The sequence below is a fragment of the Ascaphus truei genome, chromosome 4, assembly GCF_040206685.1.
Source record: "Ascaphus truei isolate aAscTru1 chromosome 4, aAscTru1.hap1, whole genome shotgun sequence".
Classification (NCBI taxonomy): domain Eukaryota; kingdom Metazoa; phylum Chordata; class Amphibia; order Anura; family Ascaphidae; genus Ascaphus; species Ascaphus truei.
Window position 1 is genome coordinate 365,081,326 of NC_134486.1, and position 19,030 is coordinate 365,100,355.

At 46.9% G+C, this 19,030-nt stretch overlaps 1 protein-coding gene across 1 annotated transcript in view; it reads right to left on the reverse strand.

The window, feature by feature from the left end:
- Positions 1-19,030, reverse strand: part of NOL10 (nucleolar protein 10) — an 81,188-nt gene that overhangs the window by 14,547 nt on the left and 47,611 nt on the right. The window contains exons 14-19 of the mRNA XM_075598354.1: positions 12,191-12,317; positions 11,493-11,572; positions 10,562-10,660; positions 9,319-9,405; positions 7,193-7,366; positions 6,307-6,554 (exon numbers count right to left, since the gene is read on the reverse strand). Of these exons, the coding sequence (XP_075454469.1) occupies positions 6,307-6,554; positions 7,193-7,366; positions 9,319-9,405; positions 10,562-10,660; positions 11,493-11,572; positions 12,191-12,317 (815 nt within the window). The remainder of the gene's footprint in view (positions 1-6,306; positions 6,555-7,192; positions 7,367-9,318; positions 9,406-10,561; positions 10,661-11,492; positions 11,573-12,190; positions 12,318-19,030) is intronic.

Consider the following 19,030-nt stretch of genomic DNA (forward strand, 5'->3'; position numbering starts at 1 on the left):
CATTAAATTAAATGCCTGTGGGAAGAACGCGGGGCCTCTGTAACAGCCCGCGCCCCCCCTTCAAATTCTCCCGCCCCCAGTTTGCGCACCGTTATTAACAATAGAAGTGCAATAAAAACATTAAAAAAAACAAAAAAAAAAAACCCATAACATTCTCCTCTAGTCGCTACAAGGTCAGGATGTTCTGACATTGGCAAAATAACACAAACGGGAGCACTGCAGACGCAGATAGCATATTTTTCTCTTGAATGTATAAGTCTAGAAGCCTTCAACATCACAATTGCTTGGAGAAAACATTCTACACAACACTATCAATAAATCATTGTTTGGTGAATTTCAGGAGATGAGGTTTTGTACAATAACATAATTCTCCACTAAAAACTGAATACATGGCATTTGGCTTTATAATCATCATATTTCTAAACTAAACGTGTAACAATCCACCAGTGTACTGCAGCATTTGGAATAGAACAAATGGATGTAGGTTTGGCAGAAGTTAATTAAGACCGTTTCTATTCTTTTGCTAAGCAATAATAATGATAATTTTGTTCCTTGTACAGCACTGACCATGTATACAGCACAGTACATAGAATGGTGCAGGCCGATCGAGTCCCTGAACCATTGAGCTTACAATCTAATTTTGGTGCTTGAGACACAAGGATATAAAGCGACTTGCTTCCAGGTCACATGAGTCCCCCCCCACCTTCTTCAAAGTCAGTGTCATTCTTTCACTGTAAATCGCCTTTACTCACTAGTCACTGCTGCAGCCCGCGCTCATTTAAGATAAATTCACAGGATACATATACAGATCTCAATTAAAACAACTACGTCAAAAGAACATTACAAAACCATTGTATATAACGCCATCATTAAGTACATGAGATCTATAGACATTTCATTTATAAACATACAGATATCTGCCAGTGGACCTCACAGATCTGGCCCGTAAAGATATCCAGGTTGATTTCTAATGTAAAACCTTATTTATTTTTTTCCCTGTAAATGTTCCAAAAGACAACAATGTACAGGCATTCCAGAGTGAACATGTACTCCCTGTTCTACTGATAAGGTAATCAGGGCCCTCCTGATCAGACATCAGCTGGCTATTTCAGTCCTATAACATGCTATGTGGCCAGTCAGCAGCTGAGCGAGATGCAGATGAACCTCAAAGCAACATATGCTACGGAATCTTACCAGGCTCCCCTGGGGTGTAATCAGCTGGGTTTCAGGGGAGGTGGAGCAGCTTTGTAGCAAGATGCCCTTTCCATTGATCGCAGGGCTTCTGCCTCCTCTTTATTGTTTTCAGAACTTGTTCACAATACAATGTATATGCATAAAATGCCACTTGGACAAGTTCTAAAGATCTGCAAATAGTGTACAATGAGGAATAGCAGTAGTCTTTCCCTTGCAGCCTATGCAGGAGTAATCGATATGCCTTTCATCTTGGCCAAATCAAAGATGTCTATGCTCGTCTAAAAACATTTCAAGGCCTAAGACCTGTTTTTCCTTTTCAGGCAAAAAGACACAAACGTCTGAATTTTCATAGTACAACATTTACTAACTTTCTGAATTACAGGCATACCCCGGTTTAAAGACACTCACTTTAAGTACACTCGAGTGTAAGTACATATCGCCCAATAGGCAAACGGCTGCTCACGCATGCGCCTGTCAGCACGTCCTGAACAGCAATACCGGCTCCCTACCTGTACCGAAGTTGTGCGCAAGCGGGGAGACTATAGAGCCTGTTACAAATGCGTTATTTACATCAGTTATGCACGTATGATGATTGCAGTACAGTACATGCATCGATAAGAGGGAAAAAGGGAGTGCTTCACTTAAAGTACATTTTCGCTTTAAATACATGCTCCGGTCCCATTGCGTACGTTAATGCGGGGTATATGCCTGTATTAGGTAAAAAAATTTGCAAACTAAAATTGAAGAGTGAAATATTCGCCTTACCCCAAAAATGTTAAGGGACAGACAGAGACAGAGACACAGAGAGACGCAGACAAACAGAGACAGACACAAATCATCTGAACCGAAGAATGTTGCAGGACTACAAATGAGGATGTGCCAGATTGCCCCCAGGATACGCGTGCAGGGTGACACTTTACACCATACATAATTACCTTTGTCACTTGCTCAGAGTTAGACAGTTCTCAAGAATATCAGCGGGACACAGGGTTGCCACCCTCTACTGAAGGCCAACCCGGAGAAAAATGATACAAATTCTCTCTGTCACCTGCAGCGGCGTGGTGGTGCGGCGGTGTCTCTCTGCACCCTCCTGCATCTCCCCATACAACTCCTATGAGCATGGCAGCGCGGCTTCAAATGATGCCGCGTTGCCATGACAACGGGACGCTCCGTGACGTCAGGCGGCATAGAATGCCAGAGACGCCGCCACACCATGCCACCACCCGGAGATTAAGAAGCTGAGCCCGGAGGCAAGTGCCCAAAACCCAAAGTCTCTGGGTCAAACCAGGAGTGGTGGCAACCCTGGCAGGACACACAGGGACATATTTGCTAAAGCAGTGCTGTGCCATAAGCCACCTTCCGGCCCGCTCGTTTCAATGTGCCGTATATGTGTCTTCCAGAGCTGGAAAGTGTCTCATAAGGCATCATAGTATGGCTTCGTAAATATGGGCCATGATATGTGTGCGCCAATCTAGCAGGAGGGCATTGCGCGTGAAACTTCACAGAGCAATTATGATATACCTGGTGAGTCATAGCCATGTACTCTCGTATCCACTGAGTAATCGAACTGGAGACCCTTCCACTTCCTGCCTCCGGGGGCCTGGCACGGTCCTGTGATCGCTCCTGGAGCTATCAGAAGACCCAGAAGTGTTGGAAAAAGTTCCATGGCTTAGCATAAAAACGACATGCTGTATAAAGCATCAGTTATCATGGCTCTAACCTCTAATGTTAAGAGACCCAATATAGTTTATGTAACATACATACATACATCTGACTTCAAACCTATTTTCCTTCTCACACCCTCTACTTATGAACACAGAAACCCCTGCTGCTGCTCATCGGGGTGGATAAGTGACAGAAGAAGGCACAACACAAAATCAGAACTTCTGGCATTGTGTCAATATGCAATTTATAGCTACTTTCAGTTGTATTGACTAGAGGGAAACTGAGCTTTGGGTGATTGAAAATGAACGTGCACGTACATTTCTACGGGTGGCAAGAAAATGTCCCTATAAATAATAATAAGCCATGCAATTCGTAACAGGCACTAGTACTTATTTCCTTTAGCTTTCCATAACCTATTCACTGCTTTAGCAAGGACATGTTAAACGTGATAACGCGGTTACACGGCCTTATTAATGCATTTGCAAATAATTAGCACCTATTATCTTTTCCAAACAAGATCTAGGACAGGGGTTCTCAACTCCAGTTCTCAAGACCCTCCAACAAGTCAGATTTTCTGGATATCCAAGCCTCAGCAGAGGTGGTTCAGTCAAAGACTGAGCCACCACTGATTGAGCCACCTGTGCTGAATCATGGACTGATCGAACCACCTGTGCTGAAGCAGGGATATCCTGAAAACCTGACTTGTTAGGAAGGGGGGAGGGGGGATCTGGAGGACTGGAGTCGAGAACTCCTGATCTAGGACATTGAAAGTACTGCACTTACATGATGAATGCTTTTCATCCCATGCCCAATTGGGAAACAAACTACCCCACACTGCAAAACAAGTCTTTCAACATCAACAACCTCATGATGTCATCAGCCAGATCAATCAATCTAAACTCCGGGCTAGGATGTTCAAAACAAGTAGCGATATTGGGTTGCAGAGGTCACGTATTGCTATAAAAAGCAACACATCATGACTCATACTGTATGCTTCAAGAAAAGGCTCCAAAAAAAATAATACTTCGCTGTACATCAACTTCCCAATTAGTTATCCAGAATTCGATAGACCTTCTGCATGAACGTGACATGGATAAGTATATCCAAAGTGTGACAACATATGATTATTTTATTAAAATCGTGCGACAACAATAAAAATGTTTTGCAATTCTGCATATGTAATTTACATTTAAATATACACACCTACTTTATATTTTGGAAAGCGGTTTGTCTGCGTTTGGACACCTCTTAAGACAGGGGTGCGCAAACTTATCAGTCTATGCCCCCCTTCCTGCTCTCCCCCCTGGTTGCGCCCCCATCCTTACCTTGTCTCCAGCGTCAAGTGACATGACACAGTGACGTCAAGTGACCCTGCGGCGTCGCGAAGACACGGTAAGTGAAGTTGCAGAGGCCTCACGCGGGGCGCGTTAATTTAAATGTATTTGGGAAGAGCGCGGGCCCCTGTAACTGCTGCGCAGCCCCCTCCCCCAGGTTGCACAACCCTGTCTTAAGATATAGTAACCACAATTACCCCCTGCTTCCGGAGATACTTCCCTCCGAAGGGCGTGCCGGTATCTCTCTCTGCAGTTATCAACGTCCTCGTCACATGGGCCAATAGGAAGCCGAGCCTGATGTCACAGCTAAGTACTGGCCCGCAAGGCCCGAGAGCTTTGAAAAGCTGACCTATAGTGAACCCTGGAGTGGCTAACGGCACCCCTTACGGAGGTGTGTATCTCCGGAAGCAGGCGGTCACCGGAGCTGAAATTAATGGGGTTCAGCTCCGGAGACCACCCTACTTCAATTCTGTATTTAAAAAAAAAAAAGAAAAGAAAAAACCCACCCCGGCTTTTATTGCCTCTTTAATTCTGTGTGTTATTACAATGTCTCTGACAAGGAATTCAGCCACTGGGTTTTGTACCTGGTAGGCTATGTATCTGGCACGTGACATCATAAAGCACATACGGAGAGAGACACAGAAACGGATTGAGAGAGACGGAGAGAGAGAGAGACGGAGAGAGAGAGACAGAGAGAGAGACGGAGAGAGAGAGAGAAACGGAGGGAGAGAGACGGAGAGAGAGAGGCGGAGAGAGACAGAGAGAAACGGAGAGAGAGAGACGGAGAGAGAGACTGAGAGAGGGAGACGGAGAGAGAGAGACGGAGAGAGAGAGAGACGGAGAGAGAGAGACACAGAGACAGAGAGACAGAGACGCAGAGAGTCAGTTGGCAAGAGAAGAGAACCTAATCTCTCTCTCCCCCCCCTCCCCCATCCCCTGCTTTGTTTATATCCAAGAGACCAGTGACATTTGGAAAGAAAAAGTATAATATAATTTTATCTATGACAAATCTTCAACAACTATGCACTTCTCCAGGACCAATATTGCACTAAAACGGATGTCTGTATACATTTTCAACTACAAAGTTAAATGTAGAAAGAATAAGACCCAAATTCATTGTGCTGTGAAGAGGTTATCGCCTCATTAGGGAAGGTTATGAGGAGTATAGCCAAATACTGAAGGACCTACTGCTTCTCTAAGGAGACAAGAACACATTTACAGCATATTGTGAATAGCACAGGGGTGGCCAACTCCAGTGCGAAAAGGGCCACCAACAGGTCAGGTTTTCAGGATACCCTTGTTTCAGCCCAGGTGGCTCAGTCACTGATATCCTGAAAACTTGAACCCTGTAGGTTCTGTTTTTTGATGTTGTATGACGAACGTTGATAGAGCGTGATCAGGTGGTTAGACTGCTGGATACAAGATAAAGGGGCATTTAGCTGCGGCCCCTGCTCATGACCTGGCGTCGCGTCCACCTATTTCTGAAGCGATCAGTGGACTTCCGATTGCTCGCGACGGGTGGTGCGGCCATGACGTCACACAGCTGGCTCGCCCTCTTTGGCTTAACCGCCGCCGCTACATAGCCATCGCTCGGCCGCCGCGCCAAAATACGCACTTCTTGTCTTTTGGCAATGTAGTTTCGCCATCGCGCCTTGAGCATGCGTGCGCACGGACCGACCGGGGCCGGCCCCATAGAGGGCTGTCTCTTGTTCGCGCCGCGCGCGCGGTCTCTGGGACCGAGGCCTAAGCCCCCCGAGCAGTGACTATTTGACAACTAGACCAGGAACCTGGAACACCCTGTGACTATTTACAGCTCTAAACTAAAAATCAAACTAAATTGTCCTCCGATCCCTTCCTCTAAAATAACACAGAAACCCTGTTTGGAAGTTTTACAATAGCGTCCTGTCCAACTAAAACCTGGACTGGCGGGGACAAAGCCAGGTGGCCGCCCTTTAATGGACGATTGCTGCTTAAAAATAACCCGTGAACCAGTCCAGTCAATCTGTAGATTGAGGAAAAGGCTGGATATATCCTTGGCAGGACTACCGGGATCTGAAGAGCACGGCAGAGCATTTCCAAACGCTTGCAAAGCTACTTCCCGACTGAGGCCTACCTCATTAGCTTCTGTTTCTTGGCAGCATCCTGAAAGCTGCGGAACTCCTCCCCGGCTTTTATCTCGTAAAACTGAGGCTTCAGGGTTGTTTGCTGGTCCTCCTTCACCCTTTCCTGCCTCCTCGCTCTTTCCTCTTGGCGTAGGAGCTTGCGCTGTTTCCTGACCTCTTCGACCCATCCCTTTTCATCGTCGGAAGATTCGGAACTCTCTGCATCACTTGGCTTTCCTTCCGGTTCTTCCTCTTCCCCCTTGGAACATAAATAGAAACAAATGAAAGATCCAGCATGAGGCTTCTTGCGTACACTTTTCAAGCTATTCATAGTTTTTGATGGAAGGACAGTTGAAAAAGTAAAAATCCCCTCTCTGACCCCTCCCTTCCCCCCATTTTTGTAGGGCTCATAAAATATGGCCACTGTTGTGATTTGCAAATGTGAAGCTCTATATTTCTGTACGCACTAATCAATGCATGAAAGGAATCCCTGCAGCCTTCTTTCATTATTCATGGAGCTCAGTAGAAAGAATAAAAGAAACTGTATCTTTCCCAATAGGTCACTGTATCATCATCGGGATGAAGTTAAAAGAATATGCAGTCTAGTTTGCCAAAGGGTACTGCATTGGAAAGCTGACGGTATGCAATGGTGTTCGCTAATCTTTTATTCTGCTGCACGTGGGATCAGTCTCTGCTTCTGCTTATACTCTGTGTAATCTAAGGGAAAATCACCGTTCTCCGAGCCTCTCCAAAACGGCTTATGTGATAGAGACCGGGACACCAGGTATGTGCTGGTTGCGGTTTGACACTACCTGGATGTTGGCAAGCGTGTACCTGTTGCTTTGGCCAGTCATAAGAGGTCTGACCCAAAGTAAGATTTCAAAGGCAGAGCTGTACCTGATCCTTAGCATGCAGCTCTTCCAAACTCTTCAGCTTCTTCTTTCGCTTCTCACTGATCTTGGACACCAGGGGATTTAGCAGCCGGAACTCCTCACTCTGCGCATCCACCTGGAAGTCCGGATTCTCAAACATGACTTTAAATCGATCATCGCTGAGGATGCTGGGCATTTTCTGGAGAGGAGGAAAAAAATATATAGAAGAAATTAAAAATGAACTTGTGTCAAATCTGCAGCTTATGTGACAATCACAACAAAATAAAACAGACCGCATCATATACTAGTAAAATATAAAATGCTTGGTACTTTACTTGAATTACATATTACAATCATCTACTACCTAGATCAGATTCAAAAAATAGATGCTTTTTTACATTCAAAATGTCACTGTGTACACAAAAGGTACGAAACAGGATTTTGATATTTAGTACATATTGGGTAATATTTACCAAGCAATACTGTTTCTTAAGACACCTTCCAGCGCCAGAAAAACCATGCAGCCCATTAACTTGGGGCGAGCTGTCTTCTGAAATAGCATCGCTTAATAAACATACTAGTGCAATGATAAGCCACACGTCCAAGTATTTCAAGCCCCTCTTGTACTGCACTGTTGCAGTCACTGTTTAACAAATGTAACCTCTTCTGGACAATAAGGCCTTGGCCATGTTTGGCGCTTGCTGACGCGCGCTCCCGCTCAGCACTGAGCCCCTACAGCTGCAATTAGAGCGGCTTTAGTAGGGGCTCACCTGCGCTTCCGCAAGCGCGCGGAAGCGCAGGTCTTAGGGGAATTTAAAATTCCCCCGCTTGCCGGCGAGACAGGCCGGTCACGTGAGCGGTTCGCCCAATGAGGGCGAACCAGCTCCGTGACGTCACTGGCCCGCCCCCGGCCAGTGACGCGCCCGCCCCCTGACGGTCTGTCCCCCTTCTGCCCCGATCCCTGCCCCCCTTCTGCCCCGATCCCTGCCCCCCTTCTGCCCGATCCCTGTCCCCCTTCTGCCCGATCCCTGTCCCCCTTCTGCCCGATCCGTCCCCCTTCTGCCCGATCCCTGTCCCCCTTCTGCCCGATCCATGTCTCCTGTGTGTGTGTGTGTGTCTGTGTGTGCATGTGTGTGTGTGTATGCATGTGTGTGCGTGTGCATGTGCGTGTGTGTATGTATGTGTGTGTGTGTGTATGCATGTGTGTGTGTGTATGTATATGTGTGTGCATGTGTGTATGTATGTGTGTGTGCATGTGTGTGTATGCATGTGTGTGTGTGTGCATGTGTGTGTGTGTGTGTGCATGTGTGTGTGTGCATGTGCGTATGTGTATGCATGTGCGTATGTGTATGCATGTGTGTGTGTGTATGCGTGTGTGTGTGTATGCATGTGTGTGTGTGTGTGTGTGTGTATATATATGTGTGTGCGTGTATGTATATGTGTATATGTGTGTGCGTGTATGTATATGTGTGTATGTATGTGTGTGCATGTGTGTATGTGTATGCATGTGTGTATGTGTATGCATGCGTGTGTGTGTATGCATGTGTATGTGTATGTGTGTGTGTGTGCGTGCGCGTATATATTTATCAAAGTTGCACAATGTTAATAAATTATTTATTCTCACAACATGTCTTTTTTTTAATTTTTAAAATATTATATAATATATAATATATAATATATACACACACACACACACACACACACACACACTGACAGCTACCAAGTGACACACACACAGTGATACCCGCCTCCCAAGCGCTTGCTGTCTCCTCTGCCAGGACAGCAAAAAGCTCCTGGTAGAGCGAGCGGCAGCAAGCAAGAGCGAGCAGCAGCACCTAAGCGCTTACTATGTCCCAGGCCTTAGAGTGGTAAGAAGTGTGAATGAGCTGGCACTCAGTGTGAAGCAGGAGAGCCTGGTTCCAATCCCCGGTGTCGGCTCCTTGTGACCTTGGGCAAGTCACTGTCTCCCTGTGCCTCAGGCACCAAAACATAGATTGTAATCTCTACGGGGCAGTGACCTGTGTCTGCAAAAATTCTACTGTCAGCGCTACACAAAAAAACCCCAATACTAATAATAATAATAAGTCCGGGTTTGGGAGAACGCAAGACATCATCCTATTCATTTGAAATGAAATCGCTAAAGAGACTCGCCTTCTGCTTCTTCTTCCGCATGGGCTGCTGTTCATCATCTTCCTCGTGTAGTTTCAGCGCCAGCTCTTTGTTCACCTTTGGCAGTTTCTAGGAAGCCGAGAGATGTAACAAGAGAAGTATTCACACGTTACTGAGTTCTAATCTGTCATCATCCAGAACCTATAAACAGACGCCGATGCGCAGAAGGGCGGCTGGAAGCCGTAGAACAAGGTTGGGTAACTCCAGTCCTCAAGGGCCACCAACAGGCCAGGTTTTCAGGATATCCCTGCTTCAGCACAGGTGTGCCAGTGACTCGGTCTGACTGAGCCACCTGTGCTGAAGCAGGGATATCCCAAAAACCTGACCTGTTGGTGGCCATTGAGGCCAGAGTTTGACCAGCCCTGGTGTAGAATGAAGATAAAAGGTTCTACTTATATGGATTAGTACAGGGGTGATCAAACTCACTAACAAAACATACCGGCTTTTATTGTATTGGAAACCAAGATATTTTTGCAAATATGTGAATGCATTACAGTTACATATGAAAAGGATATTTATCACCAGTCAAAAATTATCTGCTCAGGGTCTCAAATATAAATGAGAATCTCCGAAATAAAAATGCATTATTTGTGTGTTGTAATGCAGTTTTCTGGGCCTCATATCAACTCGTAAAAAAAAATAAAAAAGGGGCCTTGCACAATAAGGAATTGCTGTGTGTGGTTCAGCAGAAAGGTCCCTTTAAACTTTAAAGGGTTCTTGGAAACGAAAGAGGGAGAACATGTTAAAAGACCCAACCACACAAATAAAAGCCCTAAAAAATGACATTGAGCGCCTCTTTACCTCTAGCCTCCGCAACCGTCTTATTAGAACAAAAATAAAAGACTTTCCCAATGCACTGGGCCATTACCAGAACCAACATTATTTTGCATAGAATCGACCCAGAGTACCAAATCACCTATAGTAATAAGAGATAGGAGGACAGTCTCCCATTACACACAGTTTTTAGGGAGTTCTTGGGGCGAAGTCTCTTTGGGATAGAAGAAAATTCACAAATCAGTATGGATTTCTGCTGTAGGATGCTCCCTTTCACATTCACATGCATGTTTAACGCATGATGTAAACTATTTTGTAGCCAACGCTGCAGAGGTTAGAGCCGTTTATGGCTGCGACACTGCAGCTGCCCGAGTGAGCCGGGTACTCTGTGCTGCCCTCCAGGTTGCACCTTGCGTACGCTGCTCGTTGGCGTTTATACCATGCGACTTACCTTAATTTGAACCCGCTGGGCACGTGTTTCTTCGATCTTTTGCCGTATCTTCTCTTTTTTATATTCCTCATAAGCAAATGGGTTCACCATGGCTTTCACCTTTTAAGACATAAAACAAATACGCCAACTCCTGTTACATCAAAACGAGGAGCGAAGTAACTTTATACGAGTTACATCATTCAGTCCCTGTCTCCTTTTCAATCCACATCTGTTTAGCTGCTATTTTCATTGCTAAACTCATAGTTTCTAAATACAATGGTATTGCCTAGCTAAACTGCAATATAAAGCGAATGGCCTCTCCGTGTAACATCAGTTCCAGGAATAAGACTTTCTTTTTTTGGGGGGAGCCTTTTCATACATAGAAAAAAGAAGACAAACAGAAATGGTGCATAAAAGGTAAAGAAAATAAGTTACAACGTGGATGGGAAAGGGTCAACTTGACAGATTAAGAAAGGAGTCACATTTCAAACGTGCAAAGGGGAAAAAAAAAAAGGCTTAACATATCACTGAAGGAAATACAATAAATCTATAATCCCAGGTTTGGAAGCTTTTTTTTTTAAACCGGTAATTGTATTCCTCCATCTCCCTGTGCCTTACGCACAACACAAGTAGTCGCAAGTTTCTCCGAGCAACAACAACAAACACAGTGCTGCTTCAGATCTACACGCTCAGTGCCAAACGAAAATACATTACATACGATTAAAAACAGAGGCACCTGTATTAGAATGACAGGCTGTGTCACTTACAGCACGCCGACTGAAACCAAGGAAACTAAATGATATCAACGTGTATGTAAAGCAGGTGGGACTTTGAAGTTTCAGTGAAAATGGCTTAAGACGTTAAGTAACAATTTTAGACAGTATAATTAAAAGCTTATTGTGGCCACACCCGTGTGTACCGCCTACTGCATCACTAAACGCATTACTCTTACCTTATGATACAAGCGTATGTCAATGAAAAAGCCGTGCATGTATGCCCGGAGCAATGGAGATCCAACCAGGTGGGAAAGTCCTGGAACAGAAAGAAAGAAAAGGATTGTTACGGTTATTATCATTATTTCTGAAGTGTATTATTGCTGATTTGATTATGTTTGGTTTTGTTGTTCCCCTCCCCGCTCTTTCCTTTTCTTATTCTGTATCCACCCCTACCTACCTTTCTTTTACCCCCAAAAAAACAAAACAAATTCAAGTTGTTTGAGAAACAAAAAAAAATTAAGGGAGTGTGTATTTGTAAATGCAATGTTTTAGGAGGAAACAAATATCACAAATTACTGTGCATTCAAAAGCAGAAGCATTGCTTAATCCAGGGGTGTTCACCGCTGCTTTAGTGGACAGGTTCATAGCATATTAAATAGGGCCAACGGGGGAGGGGTTCATGAAAGTGCAATAGCCGCGATTGCATAGTAACAGACATTCAAATGAATGGCAATTAACGCTCCATTGTGGCTTTCATGAATATCCTGGAGTGTCCATTACTCGGTGTGGAGCTGGTGTAACGCTAGTGATTTAGCAGTGATGAACTTGAATTCAGGGCTGGAGTTGCCCACCCCTGCTCTGGGTAGTTGTACACTTGCACTGCCGTCTGTTCCATGCCCGAGTAGTTTAATCACCATATAGTAAAAGTGCTTACCTAGGTCCTCTAGATCTTTTCTGGTAACAAACTTGTAGTCATCGTACACGGTGCTCTCCGGGTTCTCCTCCAGCTCCTCTGTCAGGTTATCCAAGAATGAGCACCATTTGGGAGCCGGGCCCAAAGCCTAAAGACACACGTGGTTAGCGCAGAAATGTTTACTTGGAAATGTATAACAAACGCTGGCACACAAGAATACACGCCTGAAACAAGCACAGCTGAAGGAATATTGTAGTTGTGTGTAATAAAGAGTGCTAGTGGCCCAGGAGAAGCGGATGTCTATTACAGGTTGTGATACCGGTTAGTTATCTTCACTGCCAGGGGAACTAGCAATTCCTTGCTATTTAATTCATGGACCAACACAAGGCGTTATTCACAGAATAAGTAGCTACTGTGCCCGGAAAACAGACTAGTGGGGTTGTATAAAGCTAAATGTGCGAAGAACGCCCATGGAGTACTTGGTGGTAACAGTACTCAAACAACCGCACTGTAAGAAATCCAACAACACACACTTCATGCCTATTAGTTTACAGTTGTGTACCATCGTCATTGTAATTACAACTGCCCCCCCACCCCCCAAAAGTCAGATTGGGAAAATTAAATAGTGAAAATTGTTACTTCTATAAAACTAAAAGGATTAATATCACTAATTCCTATAAAGCATACGACAGACAATTGGCAGTTCTACTCTAGGGAACCTCAATAGTTCCGGTGAAATAATAACTTTAAGAAATATATACAATTATTATTTAATCTGTCTCTCAATATTTAGTATATTACTAAAGAGTGGTGCTGCAGAGTTCTCCGAGGCTGAATGATCGTTACTACTTTGCTAACGAACAGAGGCAGAGAGGGGATTTTTTCTGCATGATTAATGAGAAAGTGCATCCAGATAATGAGAGGTAGGGTTAGTGATGTGCTAGATTATTTATGGCAAATGTAGGATCAGTGGAAAAAAGGTCATTGCATCTTATTATTTGGAGAATAAAGAGGAAGCGTTGCACACATGGAAGGCCAGATGTCCTGCTGAGTGGAAACTGGCTGTCAAAATGTCAATGGCTTTCAATGTTCTCTTATTAGAAGAAGGTAGTAGGCGGTGTGTGGAGTAAATACCTTCTGCACTCATTATCCGGCCTTCACACCGCTATGGGAGCGGATATACTAAATTGTGGTCAAAATGCTCCCACAAAAGTAAAAAAACATGTTTTACTGCTACAGACACGGATTAACGGTTCAACATAAATAGGCTAAGCGTCAAGAGTGCAAACAGCTCCCAGATATGTGATATGACCCCTATAGAAGTGCAACACAATATAATAAAAAATAGTGAGGTAAGGACCTACTCACATGAGGTAGGTAGAATTCAAACAGGATATAGCTCCATGTTACCTACCTCTTGTGAGTAGGTCTTACCTCACTATTTTTTATTATATTGTGTTGCACTTATGTAGTGTAGCCAAGTTGTGGAAAACACTCTTTATAGGAACTGCATCAGGCCCCACACGGACATTTTTTTGTTTTTGTTTTATCACATGGTGTATAAATGTTGTATACTCCTAACTGAAAACCTGGCATTATATAGTAGACAGTGCACCATGTGCACTCTTTTCCTCTCACATATTACCAAGTATTGGAGTGAAAACCTCCTCCAATCACGACATGTGAAATGTTTGGCTACAGCTCACTGCAGAGCGCGAACTTTTAATAACCAACTTATTTACCAAATCACTCCCCTGAAATGCAATTTAATTTGATGCAATTAACATCACTTTGCACTCCATAACTGTCAAGGGCCTAATGGGCGAGATATCACAGACTTCACAATTAGATGCTGGAAGCAAGGCAACGCTGAATGATCGATTCAAACCGCTGAATGTGCAGTTAATGGACTGGGTGACTTCACACACTGGGACATGCATGGAGATCTTGTGGGAGTCCTGGATGGGCTTTTACTGTATTCATGGCTATAGTGTTTTGGTCACTTTTTACCCCTTGTAAATGGGTGTCTAATAAATAAACAATGCATAGGAATGGCACACAGTCCATCCACTTAAACAGGCTGTCACAGGAAATTACAAGGATTTCCTGTCGTTAGACCTTGTTTTCTAATGTCTGTGATTTGCTTTGAAAGGGTTTGTATTACCATAGGAAGCACATGTTTCCACTTTGACACCGTTAAAAACAAGGTAGGTGTAACATTTTACGTATTTACCAGCATCAATTCAAGTTAATCACTACTAAATCACTACAGTTAGACCAGCTACACCCGGAGGTGGGCAACCCTGTCGCCAATCGCCACAAGTGGCGAATTGGCCATGTACGTGTGGCGAATTTGAGTTTGCCAGCTCCCACAGTAAAATAAACTTTTTCCTGACAGCGTGTGCTGATTTCCACTTTCTGAATGAGTCAATGAAGTGAACCAGCAGCAGGTGATAGTGCTGAGGTGAATGAACCAGCAGCAGGTGATAGTGCTGAGGTGAATGAAGCAGCCTATTTTGATCTGGTTCAATACTGATTGGCCAACGAAGCTGGCCAATTCAGTTAAACAGCAATTCTACTTGTTGCCAAGTAGAACAAAGAAAAACCAGTCAAACAAATATATAAGGGAACCAACAAGTGCACTGTAAAAAGTGCACTTAAAAAAGAAGGGTTAACTCAAAAGAACCCATGATGGGGGATACCGAGCAGAGAACCCCGCCTAACGCCCACTGGGAGGCAAACTCCGAAACCGTCCCAGCAGACTCGGCGTACGTGAACTCTGCCCGAATATGTGAGTGCACCAGCGCCCGGAATACTGCCACGATGTTCGTTGGGACCCCCCTCTCCAAACACTGCCTCCTGGTCCTGTAAATGGCTACCTTAGCCACTGCCAGGAGCAGGTTGACTAGGAGATCCCTAGGCTTATTGTCTCGGGAACCTGGGCACCCAAAAATAAAAAGGTGAGAGGAAAAACCCAGCCAGAACTGCAGAAGAAGGCTCCGCAAGGTGGATAAGAGGGGCTGCAGTCTGGCGCAGCTCAGATAAATGTGGAATACGGACTCCCGCTCGCCACAGAAGGGACAGGCGGCGGGGGAGTCCGTGAAGTGTGCCAAGTACTCTCCTGTGCTCAGTGCACCGTGGAGGACCCTCCAACTCAAATCCCTGGCGGGACGGGGAACCAAAGCTGAATAGAGCTCTCTCCACCGGTGTCTCTCGCCCTCGTTCCCAAGAAATACCCGCCTCCAGATGGTATCTGGGCGGGTGACAAGGGCGAGGTAGTGCACTATATGGAGCACCAGAGAATACAGGACTTTCCTCGGCATGCCACGGAAACATACCGGGGACATATCCCCCAACCTGCTGAGGTTGGGGGAGATAGGAGCCCGAGGGGGTTGCCGTGGTTTGGGTTCTACGCAAAGATCCGGAGAGCTGAAGTTGATTGGTTGACAATGCTCTCCGGTCTGCAAAACCCCCTCGATGAAGGTGCGTGAGTCGGGGTGGATTGCATCTTTAATCTCCCGGATCAAACGACGAGGGACACGGGCAGTAAGCATACCCATACGGGGCGCAAGCACCTCTGCGCCTACCCAGTCTCGCCGCTCATAGTCCAGGAGATCCCCGACTCTGGTCACTTGCGCCAGGATTAGCCGGCGGCAAATAGAGGGTGAATCCAACATCCGAGCCCCCACTGCCGGATTATACAGCAGTGGCTCGGCGAGGAAATCAACCCCCACCGCCTGTTCCTTCCTGGTCGCGGAGACCAGTTTCCAGGCCTTTAATAAGTCCCGGTAGTATGCCGGCAGCTCCAAGAGGTTTCTTCCTAAACCCTCGGGCCTGATGATAAACAGTTGCCGGTCATACCTCATACTGTGCAGCTGGCGAAAAAAACTGGTCGCCAGCTGGCACCACTGCGGAGACGGATCCGCGAATAGGTATCTCTGCAGGTATTGGAGGCGGAAAGTGTGTACCTGGGAGCGGACACACACCACTCCCTGTCCACCCTCCTCCAAATGAAGGCACACAACTCCCACAGAGACCCAATGCTTCCCCATCCAGAGAAAATCCATCAATCTCCTCTGGATCTTGTTGATAAATTCGGGGGGCGGACCCATGGCTATCAGCCGGTGCCAAAGCTGACTGGCCACCAGCTGGTTGATCACCAGGGTCCTTCCCCTAAGGGAGAGCATTCTCGACAGATACACCCATGACCCCAGACGAGCAATGACTCGTTCTTCAAGTTCACTGAAGTTTTCTGGGGCTGGGTCCTCCGCAGCAGACAGGTAGACTCCCAGATATTTGGGAGTATCGCTCCCCCACGAGATATTACGAAACGCGGGGGGCAAAGAGTCCACCTGTAAGGGACCCACCAAAATGCCGGAGCACTTGGACCAGTTGATCCGAGCAGAAGAGGCCGCGGTGTAGACCTCTTGGCACGCTTGTGCCCGCTCCAGATCATCTAGGTCCTGGGCCACGAGGAGCACGTCATCGGCATAAGCCGACAGGACTACCCGCATGCTGGGTTCCCGCAGCACCAGCCCGGTGAGCCTCCTCCTCAGTAGGCAGAGGAAGGGCTCGATGGCCAGCGCGTATAGTTGCCCGGCCAGGGGACACCCCTGACGTACTCCCCGACCAAACACAAAAGGTGCCGTCAGGGACCAATTAATTTTTACCAGACACTCTGCAGAGGCGTACAGCATCCGGAGAAAGCCCACAAACTGTGGGCCAAAGCCAAACTCCCGCAGGGTCTGCATGAGGTAACGGTGATCCATCCTGTCAAACGCCTTCTCCTGATCTAGGGACAGGAGGGCGAGTGACAGACCAGTCCTCTGCGCGTGGTGTAGCAGGTCCCGGACCAGAAAAATGTTGTCATGAATGCTACACCCCGGGACAGTATAGGACTGGTCGGGGTGAATCACCTCTGCCAGCACGGACTTGAGCCTCAGCGAGAGCGCTTTGGCTACGATCTTATAATCCGTGCTGAGCAGTGAGACCGGTCGCCAGTGAGAGATCTGGCGGAGATCCCCCTTCTTCGGCAGCAGAGACAGTATTGCCCGCCGACATGAAAGGGGCATCTCACTAGTCTCCAGGGCTTCGGCCAGGACCTCGGTGAAATCAGGTCCCAGCATCTCCCCAAAAAAATGGAAGAACTCCACAGTCAGCCCGTCTAGCCCCGGCGCTTTTCCGTGGGACATGAGATTAAGAGCTTCAGAGAGCTCGGCCAGAGTCAAAGGTAACTCAAGCCGCTCTCTTCCACCCTCGCCGACCGTGGGAAGCCCCTCCCATAAGACCCTGCACGCATCCGGCTGGATGGACTCCGGAGAGAAAAGATCGACGTAAAACCTCCGGGTTCTGTCCCGGATGCTCTCCGGGTCAGTCAGAGGGGTACCGTCCTCTGCTAGCAAGCAGGTGATATGTTTACGGTTTCCCCTCTTTTTCTCCAGCGCGTAGAAGAGGCGCGACCCACGACCCTCTTCCCGAAGGAAGTGGATGCGGGATCGCACATACGCCCCCTGAGCTCGCCGATCTTCCAAGTCCCGGAGAGCGCACTTCCTCTCCACGTACGCACACTGCAGGAATTGGTCTCCTGCCACAGACAGCCGCCTCTCGAGATCAAGCACCTCTTCCCTAAGGGTCTCGATCTCAGCATCGCGCCGTCTGCTGGCACCTTTAGTGTGCTCTCGACAAACGAGGCGCAGATGAACCTTGCCCACGTCCCACCACTGCTCCAACGTGGCAAAGTCTGACCGGCAACCTCTCCAGGCCATCAAAAAGTCTTGGACCGACGTCGCAAACCCCTTGTCCTCCAACAACGTATTGTTGAAATGCCAATAGGCGGCCGAGGGCGCTGCTGGCATTAGCGCCACCGTCACGGACACACAATTGTGGTCCGAAAACGGCGCTAGCCTAATGGTACTGGACTGAGCTCGCGACAGGCTGTGGCTGGATATGTACAGCCTTTCGATCCGGGACCAGGATATCCGTCCACCTCTAAACACTCTAACATAGGTGAACTCAGTGGATACCCCGGGATGTTGTTCTCGCCAGACGTCTACCAAGGAGTAGCGGGTGATGACCTCCCGCAAGGCCGACGCAGAACTCGGGTGTGGCTCCGGACCATTCCGGTCCCTCAGAGCCTCGAGGGTGCAGTTAAAATCACCCCCGAGCACCACGTGTTCGTCCGCGTCGACTGTCTCCAGGTATTCCGACAATCTGACGAAGAACTGCCTTCTCAGGGGTCCGGTGGCAGGAGCATACACGTTCAAGAAATTAAACGTGTAATCCTCGTGCCGGACCCTGAGATGCAACAGGCGACCTGGAACAACAGTTTTGGCAAACAGCAGCTCAGGTTGAAAGGATTCGGAGAACAGGGTCACCACCCCACAAGATGTCGAAGTGAGGTTCCTGAAAAAGACCTTGCCTCGCCACTCCAGATGCCAGCTGGCTTCAGCCTCTGGAGTGGTATGGGTTTCCTGCAGGAAACTCACAGAATACTTTCCCTTTTGTAAAAAGGAGAGTACCTGGAACCTGCGAAACCCGTCCTTACATCCATTTACGTTTAACGTACCGATGCTCAAAGCCATTGGTAATCAAGAGTCTTGCTTCCCATAGGCGCTCAGGGTACTATACCCCGAGAAGCCTTTACGTGCTCTCGCAACACTTTGTTAAACTTTAGGACCCGAACATGTTCGATAGTCCCGGAAAGTTTGGCCTTGTGGTTAGCCTTGATATATACTCTGAGAGAGTGGAGAATGACCGAAGCATCCTTCCACCTCTCAAGGGCCAACTGCACCTTCGTATGTCCGTGTCTACAGAGGGTATCATCCAGGAAACTATCTAGCTCCCGGGCAGGGATAACGGGGA